Source organism: Eretmochelys imbricata, chromosome 24 (genome assembly GCF_965152235.1).
Source record: "Eretmochelys imbricata isolate rEreImb1 chromosome 24, rEreImb1.hap1, whole genome shotgun sequence".
In the NCBI taxonomy this organism is placed as follows: Eukaryota; Metazoa; Chordata; order Testudines; family Cheloniidae; genus Eretmochelys; species Eretmochelys imbricata.
The window spans coordinates 14,679,024-14,697,411 of NC_135595.1; the positions used below are offsets into that span (position 1 = coordinate 14,679,024).

The following is an 18,388-nucleotide window of genomic DNA, read 5'->3' on the forward strand; positions in this document are numbered from 1 at the left end:
AGCCCCCGACCCCAACGGCTCCCATCACTCCAAAAATCCACAAGTGGAAACACTTATGTCCTGCATACAGTGAGGTTTTTGTTCAATATCTTCATAAATGATCTGGAGGATGGTGTGGATTGCACTCTCAGCAAATTTGCGGATGATACTAAACTGGGAGGAGTGGTAGATACGCTGGAGGGGAGGGATAGGATACAGAAGGACCTAGACAAATTGGAGGATTGGGCCAAAAGAAATCTGATGAGGTTCAATAAGGATAAGTGCAGGGTCCTGCACTTAGGACGGAAGAATCCAATGCACCGCTACAGACTAGGGACCGAATGGCTAGGCAGCAGTTCTGCGGAAAAGGACCTAGGGGTGACAGTGGACGAGAAGCTGGATATGAGTCAGCAGTGTGCCCTTGTTGCCAAGAAGGCCAATGGCATTTTGGGATGTATAAGTAGGGGCATAGCGAGCAGATTGAGGGACGTGATCGTTCCCCTCTATTCGACATTGGTGAGGCCTCATCTGGAGTACTGTGTCCAGTTTTGGGCCCCACACTACAAGAAGGATGTGGATAAATTGGAGAGAGTCCAGCGAAGGGCAACAAAAATGATTAGGGGTCTAGAACACATGAGTTATGAGGAGAGGCTGAGGGAGCTGGGATTGTTTAGCCTGCAGAAGAGAAGAATGAGGGGGGATTTGATAGCTGCTTTCAACTACCTGAAAGGGGGTTCCAAAGAGGATGGCTCTAGACTGTTCTCAATGGTAGCAGATGACAGAACGAGGAGTAATGGTCTCAAGTTGCAGTGGGGGAGGTTTAGATTGGATATTAGGAAAAACTTTTTCACTAAGAGGGTGGTGAAACACTGGAATGCGTTACCTAGAGAGGTGGTAGAATCTCCTTCCTTAGAGGTTTTTAAGGTCAGGCTTGACAAAGCCCTGGCTGGGATGATTTAACTGGGAATTGGTCCTGCTTCGAGCAGGGGGTTGGACTAGATGACCTTCAGGTGTCCCTTCCAACCCTGATATTCTATGATTCTATGATTCTATGACAATGATATTGCTGAATATCTGACTACCTTTGAAAGGTTGTGTGTAATACATGAAATCCCTGGTGATAAGAGAGTTCCTTCCCTGACTGCGAAATTAACTGGTAAAGCTCAAAATGTTTTCAATGGAATGCCTATTGAAAACGCTTTAGACTATTGTAAATTTAAAGATACTGTTTTGCGAAGTTTTCAGATTACCCCTGAAACATATAGAGTGAAATTTAGGAATCTTAAAAGGGATATTGGCATGAGTAATGGGGAGTATGTAAATAAAATGAAAGATTTTTTGTGAAAATGGGTGAGGGGTAAGGAGGTGGCAAGTTTTGAGGGAATGTTGGATCTTGTTGCTCAAGAGCATTTCCTAAGCATATGTCAGGCTGATGTGAAGCAGTGTCTGTGGGACAAAGATGTCAAGTCTGTGGATGAGATGGCTCTTTTAGCTGATGCCTTTGAGCAGACTCTGGCATCTATTGAGGGCAGGCCCCAGAAAGAGGGGTTTAAAGCTTGTGGGGAGGGAGGATCCCATTTTGCCTCTGTGAAGAGAGAAGGGGGCTGGGAGCCTAAACATTCTCTTACCCAAAACATCCCTCTACTGCTAACCCTCATCCCAAATCTCCTGTAAAAGCAGAAGAGCCCAAAAGGTGCTATCAGTGTAATTCCACTGATCACTTGAGGAATAAATGCCCTGTGCTATGAGGAAGCAGGCAACCAATAGCTCGTGTTCGTTCTGCTGTCCTCAGCACAGAAACCCCCAAGCAATGGAAACCTATTATGTTGGTTTTGTGAGATTGGCCTCTGCAGAACCAGATATGGAGCTTGTTAAGGCTGTCCAAACTGATGGCGGGGAATACTTGGGACAGAGGGATACAGGGGCCCAGATCTCTCTGGTTAAACAGAGTGTGGTCCCAAAGCCAGTATGTTGCCTGGCCAAATGGCAAAGATTGTGGGGGTGGGCAAAAGCAGATTTCTCGTACCACTAGCTAAAATCCATGTGGTTTGGCGAGGTTAGGAAAGTGTTTTGACTGTGGGGGTAATAGAACACCTCCTAGTTGACCTGCTCCTTGGTAATGATTTTTTCCATGTAGCTCAGGTTAAAGTACTTGCCTGGAGCAGGAAGGAGTTTTATGCTGGGACCCCCGAGGGAAAGGGTAAGGTCTCAGGAACGGCTGAGAGAATGGGAGAGAGTCTCCTTGATTCTTCTGCTGCTGGGGAAGTCACATGCTTCCAGGTGGGAGGGTGGTTGAGACCAACTCCTGCACTGCAGCTGGAGGCGACACCACATCAGGAAGGGATGGGGGTGTAATGACTGACAGGGAGAGAATTGTCCAGGTTGTTATCTGCCAGCAGAACCAGAGATAAACCCGGCTCTAGGGAGCATAGAGAAATGTTTCCCAGAGGAGAGCCCAGAGAATCATAGAATCATAGACTATTAGGGTTGGAAGAGACCTCAGGAGGTCATCTAGTTCAATCCCCTGCTCAAAGCAGGACCAACACCATCTAAATCATCCCAGCCAGGGCTTTGTCAAGCCGGGCCTTAAAAACCTCTAAGAATGGAGATTACACCACCTCCTCAGAAACCACTGAGGTGGGTGAGGATTCCTGTGACTCTGTAACACAGGGAAGCAGTGTGCTTCCAAGTATGGGAGGGGCTGAGACTAGCTCCTTTCCAGCAGAAAGGCAACATGCCCTCAGGTGCAGGGCAGGAGAGGTGTTGTCAGTGATTAAGGAAACTGTCCCAGTTATTAGCTGGCAGAGTTTTGCAGATGAACAAGGGATAGAACCCTTCCGAGGGAGCACAGAGAAATGTGTCTTAGGATGGGGCCCAGAGGAGGAAACTGGGGAAGGAATAGTGGGGGTACAGGAGTGTCTCCTCACTAGTCACTTGGGGCAGGATGCCTGGGACACTAGGAGGATGGCTGGGTCAGCATCTGTGCACCCAGACACTCAGCCTGTGACCCACAGTTTGAGAAGGGACTGTGTAACTGACCTCCTGGAGGGGAGCAGTCACACAGCTAACTTCTCAGAGACAGAGAAAGGGGTGGCAGAGGGTACCCCAATCCAGGTCCCAGTTTTTCAGGATGCTATTTCTGATACGTTTTTGGAAAGTAACTGTGTCTCTTTACATCAAGATGCAGCTCCAACGCCTGTGACAGCAGAATTGTTGAGACCAGGAAATTGCCAGGTGGCAGTTTGTGAGAACACAAATGACCCAACTGGCAGAGAGTGGCGTGTTTTCCCCCAGGTGAGACACAGAGAGCAGTTATGGGAAAGCTGCTGGGAAAAGGAAAATCTGATCGAAGGGTAAACACACCTAGCCCAGGGAGCACAGATCACAGACCTCTAGGGGGCAGGGAAGGACTCGGTGCTGGGAGGGGGAAATACAGGGTAACTCCAAAAGGGGAGCTGGATTTTCTGCATATGTACAGTCCTGGGGTTGGGAGACCGCTCCTCAAAGGGCCAGTCAATGTGCAGGATCCCCCTGGACACCTAATCTGCCAGACCCAGAGGCACCAAAATTCCAGAAACATGATTAAATTAAGAGCCCACACAGAGTGGAACACTGAAGGGAAAGAAAAGCCAGTTACTGATTATTTGGGAGAGAGTCAAACGACACCCGGGATAATGAACAAACTAACCTCAGACTAGAATATTTGAACAGAGGGCCTGGTATCATAAAGATACTTGTAATTGTACATCTGTGATAACAATTTTGGTATTAATGTTAAGTTTCCGGGATAAGAATTTTGACATGGATGTTAAACCTTATGATAATGCTACTTTTCAATTAATACCTGCAAACAGACTTAAAGCTTATCACAGCGGAGAAACCATAAAAACCTGGTTTGCTGGGTGATGGGAAAACTGAGGCACACTGCCTCATGGCCTTAATGGCTGGATGCCAAGGGAACTGTAACACAAACTGCCTTTGAGATAGCCAGTGACTAACCCTCTTGCAGTAAACTAAGGGGGCAGGTATGTATCTTGGGGAAACACCCCACACCCTCATGTTCATCCTTATAATATGATTGTGTGATAGCCAATGCATAGTTTGTCATGTCGGGTCTCTTCGGAAGGCTCATAATGCACTGAGAATTGTTGTTATCATAATGTTATAGGTTGTAATTTCATGTATATAGTTTTGAGGCTGAAAATGTGTCTCATGACTTAAAACAAACCCAGGTAAAACTCTTAGGAACAGAGGGGCAGTTCACACTTCATGAGGGCAGGTATGGGACATAGAATCATAGAATATGAGGGTTGGAAGGGACCTCAGGAGATCTCTAGTCCAACCCCTTCCTCAAAGCAGGACCAATCCCCAACTAAACCATCCCAGCCAGGGCTTTGTTAAGCCTGACCTTAAAAACTTCTAGGGAAGGAGATTCCACCACCTCCCTAGGTAACGCATTCCAGTGCTTCACCACCCTCCTAGTGAAAAAGTTTTTCCTAATAGCCAACCTAAACCTCCCCCACTGCAACTTGAGACCATTACTCCTTGTTCTGTCATCTGCTACCACTGAGAACAGTCTAGAGCCATCCTCTTTGGAACCCCCTTTCAGGTAGCTGAAAGCAGCTATCAAATCCCCCCCTCATTCTTCTCTTCTGCAGACTAAATAATCCAAGTTTCCTCAGCCTCTCCGCATAAGTCATGTGCTCCAGCCCCCTAAACATTTTTGTTGCCCTCCGCTGGATTTTTTCCACATCCTTCTTGTAGTATCCCAAAACTGGATGCAGTACTCCAGATGAATCATAGAATATCAGGGTTGGAAGGGAGCTCAGGAGGTCATCTAGTCCAACCTCCTGCTCAAAGCAGGACCAATCCCCAATTTTTGCCTCAGATCCCTAAATGGCCCCCTCAAGGATTGAACTCATAACCCTGGGTTTAGCAGGCCAATGCTCAAATCACTGAGCTATCCCTCCCGCCGCACTGAGCTATCCCTCCCCAATGCTGAATAGAGGGGAATGATCACATCCCTCAATCTGCTGGCAATGCTCCTACTTATACAGCCCAAAATGCTGTTAGCCTTCTTGGCAACAAGGGCACACTGTTGACTCATATCCAGCTTCTCGTCCACTGTAACCCCTACGTCCTTTTCTGTAGAACCGCTGCCTAGCCATTCGGTCTCTAGTCTGTAGCGGTGCATGGGATTCTTCCATCCTAAGCGCAGGACTCTGTACTGGTCCTTGTTGAACCTCCTCAGATTTCTTTTGGCCCAATCCTCTAATTTTTCTAAGTCCCTCTGAATCCTATCCCTACTCTACAGCATATCTACCACTCCTCCCAGTTGAATGTCATCTGCAAACTTGCTGAGGGTGCAATCCATGCCATCTTCCAGATCATTAATGAAGATATTGAACAAGACCGGCCCAAGGACCGACCCTTGGGGCTCTCCACTTGATACCAGCTGCCAACTAGACATGGAGCCATTGATCACTACCTGTTGAGCCCGATGATCTAGCCAGCTTTCTATCCACCTTATAGTCCATTCACCCAGTCCATACTTCTTTTTAACTTGCTGGCAAGAATACTGTGGGAGACCGTGTCAAAAGCTTTGCTAAAGTCAAGGAATAACGTGTCCACTGCTTTCCCCTCATCCACAGAGCAAACCCAGCCCAATTAATAAAAATGATGATAGCATGGGAGATCCAGACTGGTCATGAGCACAACCTTCACGCAGAACCAGCTTAGCCGCCCATTGCATGCTGAGCAGACGGCAAGTCCATGATAGTCAACAGAACTTGGCTTGCTGCAAATTATAATCCCAATCCAGCAAAGAACTTGGCCATGTGAGTAGTTCCATTGAAATCAATGAGGCTACTCAAATCTTAAAGTTATTCATATGCTTAAGTGCATATGTACCCTCTTTTTGGCACTGGTGATGCCACATCTCAAGTATTGCGTCCAGTTTTGGGCCCCCCACTACAGAAAGGATGTGGACAAATTGGAGAGAATCCAGTGGAAGGCAATGTAAATGATCAGGGGGTTGGGGCACATGACTTATGAGGAGAGGCTGAGGGAACTGGCGTAATTTAGCCTTGGTCTACACTAGGAGTTGAGGTCGAATTTAGCAGCATTAAATCGATTTAACTGGGCACCCTTCCACACGATGAAGCCCTTTTTTTCGACTTAAAGGGCTCTTAAAATCAATTTCCTTACTCCACCCCTGACAAGGGGATTAGTGCTGAAATCGGCCTTGCCGGGTCGAATTTGGGGTACTGTGGACAAAATTAGACGGTATTGGCCTCTGGGAGCTATCCCAGAGTGCTCCATTGTGACATCTCTGGACAGCACTCTCAATTCAGATGCACTGGCCAGGTAGACAGGAAAAGGCCCGCGAACTTTTGGAATTTCAATTTCCTGTTTGGCCAGCGTGGCAAGCTGCAGGTGAGTGCAGAGCTCATCAGCAGAGGTGACCATGATGGAGTCCCAGAATCACAAAAGAGCTCCAGCATGGACCGAACAGGAGGTACGGGATCTGATCGCTGTATGGGGAGAGGAATCTGTGCTATCAGAACTACGTTCCAGTTTTCGAAATGCCAAAACATTTGTCAAAATCTCCCAGGGCATGAAGGACAGAGGCCATAACAGGAACCCAAAGCAGTGCCGCGTGAAACTTAAGGAGCTGAGGCAAGTCTAGCAGAAAACCAGAGAGGCAAACGGCCGCTCTGGGTCAGAGCCCCAAACATGCCGCTTCTACGATGAGCTGCATGCCATTTTAGGGGGTTCAGCCACCACTACCCCAGCCGTGTTATTTGACTCCTTCAATGGAGATGGAGGCAACACGGAAGCAGGTTTTGGGGATGAGGAAGATGATGATGATGAAGTTGTAGATAGCTCACAGCAAGCAAGCGGAGAAACCGCTTTTCCCAAGAGCCAGGAACTGTTTCTCACCCTGGACCTGGAGCCAGTACCCCCCGAACCCACCCAAGGCTGCCTCCTGGACCCGCCAGGCAGAGAAGGGACCTTCGGTGAGTGTACCTTTTAAAATACTATACATGGTTTAAAAGCAAGCATGTTTAATGATTAATTTGCTCTGGCATTCGCGGCTCTCCTGGATGTACTCCCAAAGCCTTTGCAAAAGGTTTCTGAGTAGGGCAGCCTTATTCCATCCACCATGGTAGAACACTTTACCACTCCAGGCCAGTAGCACGTACTCGGGAATCATTGTAGGACAAAGCATTGCAGTGTATGTTTGCTGGCATTCAAACATCATCCGTTCTTTATCTCTCTGTGTTATCCTCAGGAGAGTGATATCATACATGGTCACCTGGTTGAAATAGGGTGCTTTTCTTAAGGGGAGATTCAGAGGTGCCCGTTTCTGTTGGGCTGTTTGCCTGTAGCTGAACAGAAATGTTCCCCGCTGTTAGCCACGGGGAGGGAGGAGGGATGAGGGGATAGCCACGCGGTGGGGGGAGGCAAAATGCGACCATGGAATGAAAGCACATGTGCTATGTATGTAATGTTAACAGCAATGTTTACCGTGAAAGAGTGTACCCATTGTTCTAAAAAATGTGTCTTTTTAAATACCACTGTCCCTTTTTTTTTCTCCACCAGCTGCAAGTTTTTCAAGGATCACAGGATCTTGTCCTTCCCAGAGGCTAGCGAAGATTAGAAGGTGAAAAAAACGCACTCGTGATGAAATGTTCTCTGAGCTTATGCTGTCCTCCCACACTGACAGAGCACAGATGAATGCATGGAGGCAGACAATGTCAGAGTGCAGGAAAGCACAAAATGACTGGGAGGAGAGGTGGCGGGCTGAAGAGAGTAAGTGGCGGGCTGAAGAGAGGGCTGAAGCTGAAAGGTGGCGGCAGCGTGATGAGAGGAGGCAGGATTCAATGCTTGAGGCTCCTGGAGGATCAATCTAATATGCTCCAGCATATGGTTGAGCTGCAGGAAAGGCAACTGGAGCACAGACTGCCGCTACAGCCCCTGTGTAACCAACCACCCTCCTTCCTAAGTTCCGTAGCCTCCTCACCCAGATGCCCAAGAATGCGGTGGGGGGGCCTCTGGCCACCCAGCCACTCCACCCCAGAGGCTTGCCCAAGCAACAGAAGGCTAGCATTCAATAAGTTTTAAACTTTTAAACTTTTAAAGTGCTGTATGGCCTTGTCCTTCCCTCCTCCACCACCCCTTCTGGTGCTTCTCTCCTCCACCCCCACTCCTGGGCTACCTTGGTAGCTAACCCCCTATCTGTGTGATGAATTAATAAAGAATGCATGAATGTGAAGCAACAATGACTTTATTGCTTCTGCAAGCAGTGATTGAAGGGAGGAGGGGAGGGTGGTTGGCTTACAGGGAAGTAGAGTGAACCAAGGGGCGGGGGATTTCATCAAGGAGAAACAAACAGAACTTTCACACCGTAGCCTGGACAGTCATGAAACTGGTTTTCAAAGCTTCTCTGATGCACACCGCGCCCTCCTGTGGTCTTCTAATGCCCTGGTGTCTGGCTGTGTGTAACCAGCGGCCAGGCGATTTGCCTCAACCTCCCACCCTGCCATAAACGTCTCCCCCTTACTCTCACAGATATTGTGTAGCGCACAGCAAGCAGTAATAACAGTGGGAATATTGGTTTCGCTGAGGTCTAACCGAGTCAGTGAACTGCGCCAGCGACCCTTTAAACATCCAAATGCACATTCTATCACCATTCTGCACTTGCTCATCCTGTAGTTGAACAGCTCCTGACTACTGTCCAGGCTGCCTGTGTACGGCTTCATGAGCCATGGCATTAAGGGGTAGGCTGGGTCCCCAAGGATAACTATAGGCATTTCAACATCCCCAATGGTTATTTTCTGGTCTGGGAATAAAGTCCCTTCCTGCAGCTTTTGAAAGAGACAAGAGTTCCTGAAGATGCAAGCGTCATGTACCTTTCCCAGCCATCCCACGTTGATGTTGGTGAAATGTCCCTTGTGATCCACCAGTGCTTGCAGCACTATTGAAAAGTATTCCTTGCGGTTTATGTACTCGACGGCTTGATGCTCTGGTGCCAAGATAGGGATATGGGTTCCGTCTATCGCCCCACCATAGTTAGGGAATCCCATTGCAGCAAAGCCATCCACTATGACCTGCACATTTCCTAGGGTCACTACCCTTGATATCAGCAGATCTTTGATTGCGTTGGCTACTTGCATCACAGCAGCCCCCACAGTAGATTTGCGCACTCCAAATTGATTCCCAGCTGACCGGTAGCTGTCTGGCATTGCAAGCTTCCACAGAGCTATTGCCACTCACTTCTCAACTGTGAGGGCTGCTCTCATCTTGGTATTCTTGTGCCTCAGGGCAGGAGAAAGCAAGTCACAAAGTTCCATGAAAGTGCCCTTACGCATGCAAAAGTTTCGCAACCACTGGGAATTGACCATTACTCCTTGTTCTGTCATCAGCTACCTATGCGGTCCCACCAGTCTGTGCTTGTTTCCCGAGCCCAGAATCAGCATTCCACCACATGAACCTGCCCCATTAGCACCATGCTCCGGGTTTAGCTGATTGCCATATTTGGGGTCGGGAACGAATTTTCCTCCAGGGCAGATTGGAAGAGGTCCTGGAAGTTTTTCGCCTTAGAATCATAGAATCACAGAATACCAGGGTTAGAAGGGACCTCTGGAGGTCATCTAGTCCAACCCCCTGCTCAAAGCAGGACCAATCCCCAACTAAATCATCCCAGCCAGGGCTTTGTCAAGCCTGACTTTAAAAAATTCTAAGGAAGGAGATTCCACCACCTCTCTAGGTAATGCATTCCAGTGTTTCACCACCCTCCTAGTGAAAAAGTTTTTCCTAATAGCCAACCTAAACCTCCCCCACTGCAACTTGAGACCATTACTCCTTGTTCTGTCATCAGCTACCAATGAGAACAGTCTAGTGCCATCCCCTTTGGAACCACCTTTCAGGTAGTTGAAAGCAGCTATCAAATCCCCCCTCATTCTTCTCTTCTGCAGACTAAATAATCCCAGTTCCCTCAGCCTCCCCTCATAAGTCATGTGTTCCAGTCCCCTAATCATTTTTGTTGCCCTCCGCTGGACTCTTCCCAATTTTTCCACATCCTTCTTGTAGTGTGGGGCCCAAAACTGGACACAGTACTCCAGATGAGGCCTCACCAATGTCGAATAGAGGAGAACGATCTCGTCCCTCGATCTGCTGGCAATGTCCCTACATATACATCCCAAAATGCCATTGGTCTTCTTGGCAACAAGGGCACACTGTTGACTCATATCCAGCTTCTCGTCCACTGTAACCCCTAGGTCCTTTTCTGCAGAACTGCTGCCGAGCTATTCGGTCCCTAGTCTGTAGTGGTGCATGGGATTCTTCCGATTTAATATGCCTTCCTCTGTCACTTGCTGGAGGATTCTCTGCTCCTTGAAGTCTTTAAACCATGATTTGAGGAGTTCAATAGCTCAGACATAGATGAGAGGTTTCTCGCAGGAGTGGGTGGGTGAGATTCTGTGGCCTGCGTTGTGCAGGAGATTGGACTAGATGATCATAATGGTCCCTTCTGACCTTAGTATCTATGAATCTATGATGCCCACATTGCCAGGGCCCGTGCTTTGAGAGAAGTCTGTATCCATGTCCTCATCACTCTCGTCACCGCACTGACGTCGTCTACTCACCTGGTTTCGCTTTGGCAGGTTCTGGTGCTGCATATACTGCTGGATAATGCGCGTGGTGTTTAATGTGCTCCTAATTGCCAAAGTGATCTGAGCAGGTTCCGTGGTTGCCATGGTATGGCATCTGCACAGAAAAAAAGCGCGGAACGATTGTCTGCCATTGCCCTGACGGAGGGAGGGGCGACTGACGACATGGCTTACAGGGTTGGCTTACAGGGAATTAAAATCAACAGAGAGGGTGGTTTTGCGAGAAACAGAATGGCTCCCTCAAGGATAGAACTCAAAACCTCAAGGATAGAATTCAAAACTGGGTTTAGCAGGCCGTTGATTTCACGGAAGGAGGGAGGAGAAAATGAATACAAAACAAATCTGGTCTATTTCTTGTTTTGATCCACTTCATCTATCTTTATACATCTTGCTGGCAGCAGACTGAGCAGTATGACCGCTAGGCATCATCATTTCCTGGGTGTTCGGCAGAAGACGGTGCAGTATGACTGCTGGACATCGTCTTCTGCTGGCTGCAGATTAAAAGACAGTGCACTGCCAGTAGGACTCAATCGCCATGAGATGAAACAAGGGAAATGACCTGGCTGAGTCACTCCCATGTTTGCCCAGGCGCCCCTGACCTCATCGAGGTCGGTTAAAAGAGCACCCTGGACTACGTCAACGACGGCTACCAGTCATACTGCACTGCCTGCTGCCAAAAGGCAATAAACTGTTGCTGTGTAGCAATGCAGTACCGCGTCTGCCAGCACCCAGGAGACATACTAGCTGAGCGGGCTCCATGCTTGCCGTGGTATGGTGTCTGCACAGGTAACTCAAGAAAAAAGGCGCAAAATGATTGTCTGCCCTTGCTTTCATGGATGGAGGGAGGGAAGGGGGGCCTGAAGATATGTACCCAGAACCACCAGCAACAATGTTTTAGCCCCATCAGGCACTGGGATTTCTACCCAGAATTCAAATGGGTGGCAGAGACTGTGGGAACTGTGAGATAGCCACCCACAGTGCAGCGCTCCGGAAGTCGATGGTTGCCTCAGTACTGTGGACACACTCCGCCGACTACATGCACTTAGAGCATTTGTGTGGGGACACACACAATCGACTGTACAAAAATGCTTTCTACAAAACTGACTTCTATAAATTCGACCTAGTTTCATAGTGTAGACATACCCTCAGTCTGCAGAAGAGAAGAGTGAGAGGGGATTTGATAGCAGCCTTCAACTACATGAAGGGGGGTTCCAAATAGGATGGAGCTCGGCTGTTCTCAGTGGTGGCAGATGACAGAACAAGGAGCAATGGTCTCAAGTTGCAGTGTGGGAGGTTTAGGTTGGATATTAGGAAAAACTTTTTCACTAGGAGGTGGGTGAAGCACTGGAATGTGTTACCTAGGGAGGCAGTGTAATCTCCATTCTTAGAGGTTTTTAAGGCCTGGATTGACAAAGCCTTGGCTGGGATGATTTAGTTGATGTTGGTCCTGCTTTGAGCAGGGGATTGGACTAGATGACCTCCTGAGGTTTCTTCCAACCCTAATATTCTATTATTCTATTCTATGATTAAGTCTCTGATCCAGCAACATGCTGAGTACCCTCAATTAGCTGTTTCTGTGGCACTGAATTCATTGGCGAATCCCCATTGACTCCAGTGGGAATAGGATTTCAGTCCATAAGTCAGCAAGGGCTGCAGGTGCTAAGAGTCAAATTCTGAGAGGCTTAAGCACCTTCAGATCCCATGCATTTCAATCGGAGAAGAACATCTCATGGAGCTGCCTCCCTTCTTAACTCCACAATTGTCTATACCTGCTTCACTCTGAAGACCACCAAAAAGGTTCCACAGCCCCCTATGCTCCATGGACACTGAGAAACACTGAACTCCACCATTGTCTATGTGACGTTACACTCCATATTATTTTATGAAAATATGCTAATGAGTGTGAATATAATGTAACTGGAATATGCTTCATGCAAAAGGTCTCTTGTAAGGTATCATTACTAAGTTTATAATCTACTGAGTGTGGTCATCCTATTTGTATGAATATATCATTCTTGTATCTGAAACTAGGAATATAGAATATAACTCTGAGGTCCTATTGTAGTTATGTAAAGTGTACGCCATTAATAGTGGTTTAGAATCTTGATGGCTCCCATCAACTAGGACAATTGACTGTAGATGGCTCTGTTTACTTGCGAGCCTTCCTGTGAGTCAGGCCGGGAAGAATGAAGGCTTGGGGCGGTCTCACAGGACATGTGACCATGTCACCTAGTACCGGAATCCATCTTAAACCTGGTGCTTTTCCATTTACAAGGTGGGGTGGGGACCCAAATAGACAAAAGATTTCCGCCTTGTGCCAAAGGTATATAAGGGGGTGGAATAGAACAAAGGAGGCTGCAGTCATGAGAAATCCCTTAGCTATCACCTGAACTGGAACAAGGACTGTACCAGGGGAAAGGATTGGGCCAAGTTTAGAAAGGAGTCTAGTCTGTGAAAGAAGCTTATTGAAACATCTCTGAGGGTGAGATTTACCTGCACTCAGTTTCTTACTGTATTCGGCTTAGATTTGCGTGTTTTTGTTTTATTTTGCTAGGTAATTTACTTTGTTCTGTCTGTTATTACTTGGAACCATTTAAATCCTACTTTTTGTACTTAATAAAATCACTTCTGCTTATTCATTAACCCAGAGAAGTAATTAATTCCTGGGGAAGCAAACAGCTGTGCATCTCTCTCTATCAGTGTTATAGAGGGCGGACAATTTATGAGTTTACCCCGTAAAAGCTTTATACAGAGTAAAACGGATTTATTTGGGGTTTGGATCCCAATGGGAACTGGATGTCTGGGTGCTAGAGACAGGAGCGCGTCTTAAGCTGTTTTCAGCTAAGCCTGCAGCTTTTGGGCGATGTGTTTGAGACCTGGGTCTGTGTTTGCAGCAGGCTAGCGTGTCTGGCTCAACAAGACAGGGTACTGAAGTCCCAAGCTGGCAGGAAAAATGGGCTCAGAGCTAGTCTCAGCACATCAGGTGGCAGCCCCAAGGGATCTCTGTGACCCAACCCGTCACAGTCGGCTTGCCAGATACATCACACTTATAGGGTATATATACATAGGAGACTTAGACAGCTAGCCTACACTGTCACCTGTGACATTGCATCCACACTGATATTTTTAGATATCTATCTCAAGCTGAGTGAGTGCACGAATGTCCACCTGGGCTGAGAATTATGCCTCCCAGCTGCTGTGTATATGTACACTAGCCACCTGAATCGGTGATTGTTTTAGATCTTATTAACTAACAGGGCCAGGCGGGTTAGCTCTTGGCTGAATGAATGCTAGAGGGAGCTCTACCTTAAGAGTCAGTGCTGACCCCTGTACCTGAGGGATCCTGGATATTTCCATCCCCATGCTCATCAACAAGATAAACAGATTGACTACCGCTACCCTGGTCAATAAGAAACCAAGCTTCCAGACTCACCACAACTGGTCGACGTCCTCCAGTCATCGACAGTGACCCCATGCTTCCTGCAGGCATTCGCGTAGGCCTCCAGCGCCTCACACAGAATGCTCTTGTCCCCCTCATTCAGACACATGTCATAGACGCAGCTGTCAAAGAAGTCATCGGCGCTCACCCTGGAGTGACACTCTCTGAAGGGCCCTCCCGGTGCTTTACTGATCACCCCACAATGACTGTCATCCCCATACAGATCTCTCTTGTTCTCATCACACATTGGACAAGTGTTGTCTTGGCAATAATCCCAGCAAATGGGATCCCGGTCTTGGACTTTCCAACTGGCAGCCCAGCCTACGATGGAGGAGACTCTGGTGCCATTGGATGATGTCATGTCGTCTTCTGGATTCTGGTTGAAGTTTCCACATAGGCCGCACGTGGCCCCATAATAGCTGCTAGGGAGGGTGATCACTACATACCAATTTTTGTCATATGTGATCTGGAGGCCAAAATCCGTCTGCAGGACGGTGCTGAGGTCTTTCTGGTACAGTCTGATTTTACCGTCTTTCAGCGTCACTGGGAGACTGGTGATCACACTGTTCAGCTAGAGACAGAGAGGACGGGGGAGATATGATAGGTATTATTGCTCTTTCATCCTCACTTGTTCTTATTGCAGCTGTCACCTCGCCACTCATTTCAGCTGTAAATCATTGTCACTTTAACCAGTGGCATGTAAAAGAATCACTGAAATCAATGTGACTTTCCCTGATTAAACACAGTATTTATCTAGCTATGCTATCTACCAGTTTCTATTTGTCTGCATTATTATCTATCTATCTACCTATCTATCTATCTATCACAACCATGTTAAAAACACAAGACAAGTTGCATTTATAGATTCATAGATATTTAGATCAGAAGGGACCATTATGATCATCTAGTCTGACCTCCTGCACAATGCAGGCCACAGAATTTCACCCACCATTCCTACAAAAAAACCCTCACACCTATATCTGTGCTATTGAAGTCCTCAAATTGTAGTTTAAAGACTTCAAGGAGCAGAGAATCCTCCAGCAAGTGATCCGTGCCCCATGCTACAGAGGAAGGCGAAAAACCTCAAGGGCCTCTTCCAATCTGCCCTGTAATTTATGTATTTATATTGCCCATATGATATATTCAGCTTATGTCGCCTGTATCTAGGATTCCATTTGTGTGAGAGACACTACACTCCTCATTGCTTTTGTGGATACAGACTAACACAGCTACGCACTGATACATGACAAAAAAATCTGTTTGTTATAAGTAGAAAAGGCACAGAGCCCTGAGCTGGGAAACTCACCCGGACTTTGCCAACTTCCCTCTTATAGATGGAGATGTTGTACCCATAGACGTAGACATTGGTCACCTGCCAAAAGGATATATCCTGGTTCCCCCTATTGTTGTTCTTCTCATCAATGGTGAAGGGCTCCAGGGTAGGGTCGCTGCCACAGTACTTTGCGATGGTGTACTTGCAGGTGCCCTGCAAGTCAAACTTCAGGCCATCAAAAGTTTGGTACTGTGCATCCCCTGAGCCCAGGCAGATTCCAGCGTAGTCAGGAACACATGCCTCTTGGCCATCTTCAATTTTGCATGTCTCCTTGATCCGGCATTTCAAGGCTTTGCAGGGATCTGAAAGGAGAAAAGCCAGTCATATCAACAGGGTAGGGAACTCAAGTCCAGTGTCTAGGCTGGGAGATCCAGCCCCGTCATGGGCACAGCATTCATGCAGAACCAGCTGAGCTAGTGTGACAGGGTTGGGCCAGATGGCTACAGGAGAGTAATAGAAGGCAGATATATTAGCCCCAGGTTAAGTAGGTCCCTTTTCCCTGGGTAAGGTAACAGGGAAGGTTCCAGAACAATCAGGAACCTTCTGGAGACAATTAAGACAGACAGGCTGATTAGAACACCTGCAGCCAATCAAGAAGCTGCTAGAATCAATTAAGGCAGGCTAATCAGGCCACCTGGGTTTAAACAGGAGCTCACTTCAGTTTGTGTAAGGAGCTGGGAGCAAGAGGAGCTAGGAGCTGAGAGTGAGAACGCATAGTGTTGGAGGTCTGAGGAGTACAAGCATTATCAGACACCTGAAGGAAGGTGAGGATAAAGAAGGTGTTGGGAGCAGGCCGTGGGGAAGTAGCCCAGGGAGTTGTAGCTATCACACAGCTGTTCCAGGAGGCACTCTGGACAGCTGCATTCCACAGGGCCCTGGGCTGGAACCCAGAGTAGAGGGTGGGCCCGGGTTCCCCCAAACCTCCCAGCTCCTGGTCAGACACAGGAAGAGTTGACCTGGACTGTGGGTTCACGGAAACGGCCAAACTAAGGACTGCCGTGAAGCTCCAAGGTGAGCAAATCCGCCAATAAGCACAAGACCCACCAAGGTAGAGGAGGAACTTTGTCACACTAGCCAGAGGACATTGAGAAATTGGGAAACCCGGGATACTCAATGGCACTTGATTTGCTGGAAGCTCTGGTTCCACTCTATCGAAACACTTAATCAAGTTAGTTCAGCTGAAATCAATGAGGCTACACACATGCTTAAAGTTATGCATATGCACAAATGCCTATGGCTCTGATCCAGCAAAGTGCTGAACACCCTCAATAACGCATTGCTATGGCACGGAAGTCATTAGCCATAGGTGCTGGAACTAGGAGCGCTGGGGGTGCTGCTGCACCTCCTGGCTTGAAGTGGATTCCAGTGTATGTAACGTTTACAGTTTGGTTCAATGGCTCTCAGCATCTCCACTGTAAAAACTGTTCCAGCACCCCTATCATTGGCTAACTCCCAGTGATTCCATTGGGAGAGGGAATTCAGTCCATAAATCAATGAGAGCTGCAGGTGCTAATGGTCAAACACTAAGAGGTGCTAAGCGCCTGTGACTCCCGTGGGAGGAAAAGTTCATCTCAGAGATATCCCTCCCCTCCTAATTCCCCACAATTCAGTTCTTATGCTGCTTCACTCTGAAGTCCACCAGCTCAGTTTATAAAGGCTAGTGTGTGTCCTCTCCACAGCGAAGGAGGGGCAGACAGGGTAATGAACTTACACTGGTCAGGCTTCTGACCAAGGCAAGATGGCACAGTTCTGGGGATCTGGGGGGAATAGGCTGGAGCCTCCCTATTGTTGGTTCATGAATGGCTAGGAGAAGCATTTATGTAACTCGGTTAGGTGTGCCCCGGCCTGTGGATGTCTGTGTAAGTGTAGAAGCTGCCAGAGGTTTGTAGCTTGCCAACAGCAACACAGTGAGAGGGATACCCCAGGTTGGACAGAGGGCTCAGCAGTCCCACAGTCCAGGTTGCACCCTGGGAACCTCTGTAACAATCATACTTCTTGCTGAATTGCAAACTGGCTATCTCTGTCTATGATTAGCTAAGCAGGATCAGGCTGGTTAGTTAGCAGAAGGGTATTTCTTGATAAAATAAGCTTAATAAATAATCTGTGGTAAACTGGTTTCTCCCATCCCTACCTCAGTTATTCCACCCACAGTAACCCCTCGGGGCATATGTCAAAGAGTGACTCTCCTTCACCTTTGCTGATGCAGCCCATGATACCGGCTCTGATCTGGCAGGTTTCTTCTCTGGTGCAGTTGTGGGCTTTGCAGGTCACCCCTCGGGCAGGAACGCAGGTGCAGCTCTGCTGGCACTTGTTCGTCAGGATGATCTCTCTGGGCTGAGGGGATGTTTGGAAAAGGGGAAATAACACAATGTAATGGGGAAAATATTATTTATAATAATTTCTGTCAGTGCTTAGCCCAGAAATGTGGAGTGATGTGTGTGAAAACATCTGTTCTATTATTTGCTCTTAATGTTAAAGAGAAAGGCTGTCTTGTGGGCTCAGCACTGGGCCAAGGGCCAGAAATAGCATCTAGGTTTTAACCTCCCATCTGCTCCTGGCTCACTATGGGTCCGTGAGCAAGTCACTGCCCCTCTCTGTGCCACAGTTTCCCTACAACGGACAAAGGGAATTAAATAATCTTGCCTTTCTTGGATCTTTGGGCATTGAGTACTAGCAGAGTGGGGATGCCAAGGCGGATGGGCCAAAGCTCTGATCCACTATAGCTAATCCTATTCCTGGCTCTTGTAGGGATTAAGATGTGGCGGTACCTTGTAGTATCTTCCACGCTCAAAGCACCCACAGTTCTCCAGAGTCACACAGCCCTGGCCGTCGAAGAGGAAGCCCTCGTCACACTGGCAGCCTTCAGCACAGGTCTCCGGGCAGTCCATGATGTCTCCAGAGCAGGTGGTGGTGCAGAGGTCGGCACAGACCTCGTAGTGGCTGTTGGCTGGGCAGGTCAGAGCT

At 47.9% G+C, this 18,388-nt stretch overlaps 1 protein-coding gene across 1 annotated transcript in view; it reads right to left on the reverse strand.

Annotated features, from left to right (window-relative positions):
- Nucleotides 1-18,388, reverse strand: part of LOC144279947 (IgGFc-binding protein-like) — a 57,386-nt gene that overhangs the window by 27,487 nt on the left and 11,511 nt on the right. Inside the window, exons 6-9 of the mRNA XM_077841652.1 lie at nucleotides 18,193-18,386; nucleotides 17,617-17,758; nucleotides 15,398-15,726; nucleotides 14,086-14,662 (exon numbers count right to left, since the gene is read on the reverse strand). Coding sequence (XP_077697778.1) covers nucleotides 14,086-14,662; nucleotides 15,398-15,726; nucleotides 17,617-17,758; nucleotides 18,193-18,386 — 1,242 coding nt within the window. The remainder of the gene's footprint in view (nucleotides 1-14,085; nucleotides 14,663-15,397; nucleotides 15,727-17,616; nucleotides 17,759-18,192; nucleotides 18,387-18,388) is intronic.